Source organism: Morone saxatilis, unplaced genomic scaffold (genome assembly GCF_004916995.1).
Source record: "Morone saxatilis isolate NCDOM2014 unplaced genomic scaffold, NCSU_SB_2.0 Contig17, whole genome shotgun sequence".
NCBI lineage: Eukaryota > Metazoa > Chordata > Actinopteri > Moronidae > Morone > Morone saxatilis.
In genome coordinates, this window is record NW_023339729.1 from 11,977,907 (window position 1) to 11,987,897 (window position 9,991).

The window sequence follows — 9,991 nt, forward strand, 5'->3', positions numbered from 1 at the left end:
CCTACCCTCCACCCTCGTACCCTCCACCCTCCTACCCTCCACCCTCGTACCCTCGTCACAGTGCAAAAGATTGGGCATGGTATGTGATATGATTAAAATCACGACAGTACAAATTAAAATAACCGGTAACAATTGGCTGCACGACTGCATTTCACCAATGAGAGAATGAAAGCAAAGATAAACCATGATTATAAACTTCCTCCTAAAGGAAATAATATTTGTGGTTGGCACTTTAAAGTGGCTTTTATGTGCTCAATACATTTTATGATAATGGATGAAAAGATGTGAAAACAATGTGATAATGTGAGCGGTGTCAATTCAGAGTGACACCGCTCACTCCGCCACATTGTGAACAGATACAGCAGCACTTAATGTAGACTGCCCAATCGCCCGGGGCAAGAAATATACCACAGTAGATCTACTTACTCACTTGACTGGGAGAAATAATGAAACATACATGAGCTGATGATAGGAATAGCTAAGGAGTGAGCTTGGGTGGTGTTAAAAGTATATGGTGCATCTCCAACTATGTATGGTGCAGTTAGCCGCAGGTTTGACAGTAAACACTAATAAATACAACCATTTGTATAGGAGCATGTAAAAAGGGACTTCAGGTACGTAGATTTCTGAAAAACAAACACAAAAAAAAGCCCCATTAATGTTACCATGTGAGAAGTTTTACACCCTAGTCCTGAAGAAACTATAGTTCAGTTTAAATATTATATATATATATACTATATTAGCACTGCAGCTGGAAGATGGCGACTGACTGACTGGGACACAGATGAGCGTCTGTAATGTGGACACCATATGAGACACTGAATAGAGTCCATCAGAGGACAGAAGCCTATCTGTGTCCAACACTTGTATGTAACACAGATTGCTCCTACAGCAGAGGCTGTGTACAGAGCCTCTCTTTGGTCGTCATCACATGAGGAACACATTTTGAAAGAAACAATCGTGTTGCCTTCAATAATGGCAGACAGACGTGAGAGCATGTCGATTATTCAGCCTCGGATCTGTTTCAGTAGCTTCAGCGAGTGGCAGGTCTAGATAAGAGTCTCCTTGGTTCCTCTATATGTTCAGCAGCTTTAGGAAAGCTTTATACACAGTCCCAGAAATGCCATCATTTCCTTCAGGGTGAGACAGCATAAAGCACTCAGTCAGCACAGCCAACATGAGGTTAGGATCATGTGTTAAAGTGTAAATATAGCATTATTCATGTGAGAGACTGCATCAGTCCTGTTAGACCACATTGTTTCATTAAACTGACGGGACTACAAATGGGTGAGAATATTAGCCCTCTCTCCAGTTGCTCTACTGTTCCTTGATGCATTATTGTGGATTCAGTCTGCCTTCATGGCCGCAGGGCAGCGCTCAGAAAAGCCTACTTTGTGCACATAGCTGTCTCCTTACGTCATGCTGAGGCTTATGGGAAGCACTCCTATGCATTCCCTGGAGTGTCTGACTCTTGTATGTGTGTGTCAGCTGTTACATCTGTGTGTGTGTGACTATGTGTGTTTGCCAACATGAACATTTGCGCTCAAGTACATTTTGTGAAACCACTGGAGTGCGTCTCACTTGTCTGGGCTTTTCCAGTGAACACACACTGAGCTAAACCCGCCACAGAGCCTTCAGTACACTGTATGGAGAAGTGACACAACCCCCTTTCTTTCCATTCTTGTCTCCCCTCTAACCTTTATGAGGAAGTGTGACGCAGTTGGGTTCAGACTTCTATCGGGGCTGTTTAATATAGTCTTCCTGTGGGGGCAAACAAATGGTATGCCATGGGAAGAGTGTGGAGCTGCACTGCCTCCACCATAACTGAAGCTTAAAGGGGAACTTCACACATCAGAGTGTGTGTAGAGGTCTTGAGGAGTACTGCAGCACACGTGAAGAAAGGCGTAAGTGTCACAGCGCCGTGTTAACTTCGGCTCATGCTTTAAAGAGAGCTAATGAAAACCTGGTGGTGGTGAGACAACTGTTTCTTTTCTCTTGTTTCTGGACCCGTACGAAAGGTTGTGTGGACAAAGAGGGGATAACGGTTCCCAGTGTTCTCCACCCAGCCGCCACTGAAAGCACCACCTCTCCTTTCACCCCTACGTCAAAGATCAAAGGGAAACCAGAACCTCCTTTTTTACTTCTTTCATTGACCATCCTTCTCTACTGTCCATGAGCCTCCCGAGGCCTCGTGGACACATCACATGAAAGGTCAGAAATGCTTTCAAGCTGCTTGGTTCTGCTGTTTGTCTGCTTCTGGGCTGCAGCAACTATCAGCTGACATCACGCTGTAGGCACATTAACATGGTCAACAACTTTCAATCAATGACGTACCTCCATAGCTAACCGACAGGCATGGCCGAATGCAGCTGCATCTGCTCGTCACAGGTTTTCCAACCCCGGCTGATTAGTGACACAAACAGAGTGTAAAGGCACTTCTGCATCTGTTTAGGAACCAAGAGGAAGAGGCCGACTAACGCAGCTCAAAGCCTCTCTTCAGCAACGTAATTAAACACTGACTGTGGCCCATTTTAATACCCACACGTGCTCCAGTTCACCACTTCCTGAAGCCTGAAGTTAGAGGGGGAAACTGATCAATTAAAGGTTAGAGAAACTGCATGTGTGTAGAGACACGTCAAACATAAAGCTTATGATGCCTTTATGCATTTAAATTACTGATTATTCTGCTGATTATTTTCATAGGTAATTGACTAACTGTTTGGCATTTCTGCTTGAAAAAATGTGATACTGAACTAAAGCTGTGAACGGACCTGAGGACAAACACTCACATATGATGACTGAATTCCAGCAACAATAAAGTGTTGAGAATCAGAAACGTGCACACACAGTGGACAGCTCAGTAAACAGTGGGCAGCAGTCTGAGCCACAGGCAGACTACAAGTTACGCCAGCAGACAAACACCCTCTGAATACTCCGGTGTGAGTATCCAAACAGAAACATCAACTGCTCAATTATAACGCAATAAGGAAAGGACAAATATGGACGAACGGATGGATGGACGAGTTCAGTTTTTAGTCAGCATTTTATGACGTCAGCAACTCTTGCACACACACAGTAAGGGGAACGTGAAGTTTTTTGTAGCCAACTATCATTGCAACCACTTTAACTAGCATGTTCGAAGTCTGCTTAAAACTGATCCCAGCGTTGTTCAACTGCTGCACTTTCACGTGCACCTGTCCCTCACTCGCCTTCTTCTAATAATAGGGGGAATAATAGGGCTAACTAGTCTCCTGTTTCACTGCCGGCTCTTCCTTCTCAATTGAGTAACATCACACACACACACACACCTGCATCACCTGCACGACAGCACCTGTATTTCTAAACTCCACGCTTTAGACTTAAATGTCAAAGTGTGTCAGGCTCTACTGGAACAACGGCTCGGCAGCTTCAGTGGTATGAATTTCACAATGCTCGTCTGCCTCCTCTTTCCCCGCCGCAGGCTGTACTGACTCTTTGGAGCAAAGTAAACCAAAGATCAGCTAACCTATTGCCTACATGCTGCATCAGTCAATTGCAAAGTGAGTAGCCTTCCTGCTCGCTGACGCTTTCATGAGGGAGGAATGCCTGATGTGTGTAATGTGTGTTGTTTCAAACAGCAGTATTGTGCCTGCGTGCACCTGCCTTTACTCTCTGTATCTACACACAACAACAACAACACACACCACTTTAAAGGCAGTTAGACCAAGAGGCATTATGGCAAAAGGACAGAGCCCTGCTAGAGCTCACTGCACACAAACTCTCCAAAACCAGAAAGTGTCCCAGCATACATTATTAACAGGAGACTAACTATCCATTTCCAATTCAACTGAGTGGTGGGTGGTTCTAACAGTGGGGTCCCGGGACCGACAGAGATCCATGAGACGCCTCTTGGGAGCCCCCCGGAAAATCAGGAATATTCCCCCCTACCACACACACACACACCACACACACACACACACACACAGACACACACAGACACACAGACACACACACAGACACACACACACACGATGCATTTACAATTAGCCCTGTTAATGCATCTTATGATGGTGCTTCCCTTAAGTTGTTTGAATCTCCCTACTGGTGTTACTTGACCACGATACTAATGTAATTTAGTTTTATAGTCATATACAAACCTTTTTTTCTAACTGATTGTTATTTGCTGGGTGGTTTAAACCAGAGGTTCCTAACTTTGGGGTAGGAACCAAAGATAAATCTGAGGGGTCACTGTTTCTGCTTAGAAAATACTGAATATGTTTACCGTTGCAGCCTATAACAATCTTTCAAGTCAAATTTGAGACAGAAACAAACCCTTTGTCCTATGATAAGGCGTCACAAGTAGGTATTGATTCATTTAAAGAAAAAAAGGAGTCAATAAATAAAAGTTGGGAACCACTGGAGGACTAGTTAGAGGACCACCCAAGATCCTGCTCGGGGTGAAAGGTTACAGGTCAGTAAAGACACTTTCAATGAGACAAGCAGGTTGCAGGACATCCAACTTCATCAACTTACTTGTATGGAGTCGTTCGCCATCGTTGTCCCTGTTGCTCTGTTTTCAGTCAGTTTGCAGTTTTGTGAGGATCTGAACCTCACGTCCTCTCCAAGACAGTAAAATGAAATGATAATCGTAAAAAAGGACCGGCTGTTTGTCTTATCTCAACTTTATACAGTCTGTATTGACACAAAGGCAAACAGTCCAGAGGTAATCCGCATTGTTGGCTTGCCTGGCCGCGCCTGGATTGAGCCTCCCCGTCCTCTTCAGTGTGTTAACCCAGCGTTTAGCCCTCACTTCACGGACATGAACCCACAGCCTTTAGCAAACACACGGTGGGTCACTCGCTCAGGAGCATCCAGACACAACTACCAACCCGCAGAGGCATTGTTCATCTTGTTCTTTGGGGTGCTGGCCATTCAACAGCTAGCAAGAGCTCCCCATACAATCCAGCAGCAGCCCTCCTCCGTCATGAACCCGGGCGGTGGTGAAGTCACATCCACAGACAACAACAAACAAACACAAAGAAAATGAAAGCTAGACTCCTCTTTGCTGTCTTCTTTTCCCGGGGAACATCCGTGAAACACGAACACGCCTCAGTCTCTCGTCTGTATCACATGCCGCCTGTCAGTCCTTCATACAGACAAACGGAGGGACAATAGAAAGCTCAACCTGCCCACTATAAAAAAAAAATAAAAATAAAAATAAACACGAAACAAACCCTCCCCGCTGGCGGAAGTCTCAAAAACCCCGCAAACGGCACAGCGCCACAGCAACCGTCCGTCGTTAAGGGCTCAACGTCTCCTCACATTCAAACCGCGGGTAACTGACTGGAGAGGAGCACGCGCCACTTGTACCACCAGACCTTGCGGCGCGCTCCCGACGCTCCAGCACCGCCGCCCGTGCGTTCATTGGTCCGGGCCGGGCGGCGGGGGCGCGCCCGGATGTACAACGTGACCTGCACCGGCCAACGTCGCCAACCGTAACTTGTTGTGAGCCAACTGTTGAATGTGTCGGTTCAGGTCCGGTATCTACGAGTGAAGTAACACTCATCAACGTAGTTCTTTTATTATTATATTTTATAGTATTAATGGTTAAAATCTCAATCAGCATGCTCTCACATCATGTTTATCATCTGAGCCGAGGTTTGTGGGAAGGGCCTTCATTTTAAGGGATGTTTGGTCATAAACCAGAGTTAAAGGTCCCAGAAATGGAATATAATGTATATACGTTTGTTTTAATTAGTGTATAATCGCCTGAAAATAGGAATCGCTCTGTTTTCTTCACCTTAAAATTAAATGGTTTTATATACAGATGTTTCTACAGTAGCCCAGAATGGACAAACCAAACAGCGACTCTTGATAGGGTGTTTTTTCGTGTTTTCCGAGAGTTTTGCGGCCACTGTAGTTTCTCCTACATGTTTCGAAGGCTGAGCTGTATTCAGATGGCTGCAGTCTGTAACTTCACCACTAGATGCTGCTCAATACCACACACAGGTCCTTAAAGGAAGGTTATTACAATTCATCCTGAAGGGGATATAAATGTCTGAACCCAGTTTCATGGCAATTCATCCAGTAGTTGTTGAGACATTTCACAAGTTGGGTCCCAGAAACAAAATCACTAAAACCTTAAATGGCTGCTCTTGGCCAGAAGCATCTATTAGTGTTTCAGTCGTTTATAGGAAAAAGAAACTTATTAATGTGGTTTTTTTTTCTTGTTCTTATCTTACTTCCTGTTTAAGGCTGAATCAGAAGATAAGACATGCACACACAGAGACACTTTCAGAGGTCTTGGTGCTGCAGCTGTTAGTTAGATGAGGACTAAAGATACAATCATGATGCAACAGTTAATGATTCTTCCTTATCTACAAATTTTACAAGTTTTTCATACACATCAAAACTCCAACCACAGATGAATACTGTACTTATTATGAGTTTTATGGTGCAGATCCAAGTCAAGTCTCAGCTAGTCTCTAGTTTATGATCAAGTATTTCTGTAGCCAAGTCTAAAGTGAGCCAAGTCTCCTGAAGTTAAGTCCAAATTGCGTCTTACTTGGTGTGACTTTACTCTCACAGACTGTTTCTACTATACAGAGTTAACTGAATATGAACATGTAATATAATATTTTCTGTACTGTGGTCGTTTTGCCTCATTGTATAAAATCCAAGTACAAAGCAGAGAGTAAACAAGTGAAATTGGTGTTGAAAGGGTTAAATCTAACTCAAATCTAATTTTCAAGTCTGCTGCACAGTGTATTCTTGTCATCAGAAAATGCTCCAGAGCTAAAGTGGATCTCATTTAACAGAAATGGTAATCATGTATTATTACACGTGTGCGTGTCGGTGTGTGAGAGAAACTCATAATAGGGTTAGGTGATGTGTGAGTGGGCGTCTTCAGTAGATTAGATAGAGAAGTTGAACAGCATTATATTTGCATAACTGATTTGAATAATGAAAATTAGCCAGCCGAAAGATAGAAAGGAAGCAGGAACAGAAAGTGATCCCAACGCTCCAGGATACACACATATCTGATACGTATGTGACATAAAAATGTGTGCTGTCACAACTAAAAATAAAAAAGGAAAATACTGAGTCACCCACTGTCAGCAGTTAGTATGATTCAACTTCTGTGAGTAGGAAAGAAGATGACACTGTGAGAACATCACAAATGTGTTGAGAAGGTAGTAATGGTTCATGATAGGGTGACATATTCCTGATTCCTAAGTTCTGAATTGAACCAATTTTCAAACAATCTCCTGTTCGTCCTGTTGACTGTGATGTAGTTTTTAAATTAAAGTTAATGGACGGGAAAGGATAAGACATGTTACACAAATAGGGTATATAGGGGAAGTCACAGGAAGAAGACAGAATTAGATCAAAACATCTGTTTTGTACGTACTTCGGCAAAGACTTTGTGAACAGTGTTTTTTTTTAAGATAAGTTGCAAAGAATGTGTTTATTGGTTAGCCTATTTCGAAACACACTGATTGAACAGTCTTGATAATAAAATGTGTTATATCACACATGTCAAAGAGGAAATGTCTGTATTGTTATTAAAAAGCAATATGCGGTTTGTTATACATGTTATTCAAAGCACAGGGCTATTTATAGGTCCACAGTGGCTATGTTAAAATGACTGAGGCTGTCATATCTTTAATATTTTTACTACACGTGATTACATTAACATGTTATTATTGTGTTAGGCAAAACTGAAAGACAAACACATAAAATCAGATATCCTGCAGTTGAATAAACTTATTTAACAGATCTTAACAAAACAAATATTAGATTAGTTTATATGAATAACTAAAACTCTAACCTGGATAGCAGAAGTTTTGCTTTGTAGCTTGGTTGTGACTGAGAGCACATAAGATAAATGCATTTGCATCGGTGCATTGATTTGTGGTAGGGTATGTGTAAGAACAAGAGAAAGGAAGTGACAGCAGAACAATATAACCTTTGAAAAGAAAATAGAAACTGAAAAAATGAAAAATGTATCCTCTGCTCAGTGTATTTTAAAATTGTAATCCTGCTAAATAATCCCCACTTTCACCAAATGTAACTGTAATCTGATTACATCTTTTTTCTGTAACTGTAATGGATAAACGTTATCCCTTTTTTCGTGTCCTGCTCACTCAGTTCCAGTGTTTATATTTTTTTGCACTGTACAGCCCAAAGCAAGCAAACATTACAAATAATAAATAAGCGTTTAATGACATTTGACCTTTGACCCCAGCGAGGTTCAACCAGAGGAACGGAGCGAGGTAACGGTCATCTTAACGGCTAGCTACGTAGCTAACGCGAAAGTTAGCTCATTAGTTATTAAAACGTTACAATAAACAAATGGTGGCATCTTCACACACTCAGTTATCTCGTGATTTAACCCCAAGTAGCCGACCAGTATGCAGTCGTTATCGCTGGTCGTTTATTTACTAAAAGGTCGTTGTGTGGCTAGCATCGCGACAGCTAGCTACCTAGCATCGCGCTAGCATTAACGGTAATAAACGGAAGGTTAACGGGTAACGGTAATAAACGGAAGGTTAACGGTAATAAACGAAATGTAAACGGTAATAAACGGAAGGTTAACCGTAATAAACGGACGGTTAACGGTAATAAACGGAAGGTTAACCGTAATAAACGGAAGGTTAACGGTAATAAACGGACGGTTAACGGTAATAAACGGAAGGTTAACGGTAAACCAAGCTGACCGTTGACAAACCCTCGCGCTGTGTGGCAGCTCTATCACAATCTGTTAACGTGGCGTTTTATTTGCAGCAGGTTTCCTGAGAAATACCAGTTTTATCCGACAGCAGGAAGCATGACCGGTGATACTGAAGGTCAGGTTGAAGTCCAGCTGTCCACAGACTCTCCAGCAGGACACCGGCAGGACGAGAGTGCTGGGACCGAGTCCGACTGCACGGAGAGGCTTCAGAGCAACGGACCAAGAGGTTCAACAGTGTTTAATACACGCTGATATGAAAACATGGATGTCTCATTTGTATCTTCTGTCACTCAGTTTTACCACTCATTCACTGTCAGTGAGCCCACATTGGAGGTCGCAGCTTGTTGTTAAAGCAGCCTGCTTAATAATAACCGCTGCCCTCCCATACACCACCGCTTTAAATCCATTGGGGAGTGAATTGAATGTGTGTGTATTCTTTCTGTTACTGTAAAGTGCATTTAATGTGTGTGCCAGAGGTGGAGGAGCCGCTGACGCTGTTGGCTGATGTTGCTCTGGCGCCATCCTGTGGCGACCATGCGGCCTGCAGCTGTGACTGTGAGGCCTGCAGCTATGTGGAGGTGAGAGGAGTGGAGGGCAGCCTGCAGTCCATGCAGCTGCTGCTCCAGTTCCTCATGAGGAAAGCAGATGACTTACAGCACTACCTCGTCAACGGGTACGGTACTGGCTGGTCTAGTGGACTACTGCCACCTGGGTATTTCTGGTATTTCATGATTCTGTGTGTGTGTTTTAACAGAGGGCATGTAGAAAGAGAGGCTCTTGCCACCACAGTGCCCAGCTTCCTGTACACCTGTCAGCCTTTCTTCAACCACCTGGAATCGATAGCTAGGAGCACCGTGACCCAGCACTCCTGCCTGCCCTTTGACGTCTACACGAGGGTAAAGAGCGACGTAGCGAGCAGCTTTTGTCACGAGGATGCTGAATGAGTTTAAGTGAATCATTCACAGGTTGTGATTTTAAACTTTTATCGTTTCTAATAATATTCAGGTGATTTTGGTTCGTTTGAAACCGTTGCCATTTCATGTGAAATTCCAACCTCAAACATTTTAATACTGTTTAAAATCAGGTATTCCTGCTGTATCTTTCATGTTACTGTTTTATTGTGATTATTGTATGTATTTTTATTAGCCAAGTGGAACATAACAGAAAATGTTCACAGTGATAGAAATCTGGATTTGTTGTCTTCCTTGAACTCAAACTACAGGAAATACTAGTTGTGACTGTTACTATGCTGTAGTTCCAGTTGTTGGAACAAACAGT

At 43.0% G+C, this 9,991-nt stretch overlaps 2 protein-coding genes across 2 annotated transcripts in view; one reads left to right on the forward strand and one right to left on the reverse strand.

Annotated features, from left to right (window-relative positions):
* Positions 1 to 5,328, reverse strand: part of pkn1a (protein kinase N1a) — a 39,351-nt gene extending 34,023 nt beyond the window's left edge. The window contains exon 1 of the mRNA XM_035660861.1: positions 4,513 to 5,328. Within this exon, the coding sequence (XP_035516754.1) occupies positions 4,513 to 4,533 (21 nt within the window). The 5' untranslated portion in view covers positions 4,534 to 5,328. The remainder of the gene's footprint in view (positions 1 to 4,512) is intronic.
* Positions 5,329 to 8,766: 3,438 nt separating this feature from the next.
* The window catches only part of cunh19orf67 (chromosome unknown C19orf67 homolog), a gene marked incomplete at its 5' end in the record, with an annotated part of 4,170 nt that continues 2,945 nt past the window's right edge, over positions 8,767 to 9,991 (forward strand). Inside the window, 3 exon segments of the mRNA XM_035661081.1 lie at positions 8,767 to 8,939; positions 9,188 to 9,386; positions 9,468 to 9,609. Coding sequence (XP_035516974.1) covers positions 8,810 to 8,939; positions 9,188 to 9,386; positions 9,468 to 9,609 — 471 coding nt within the window.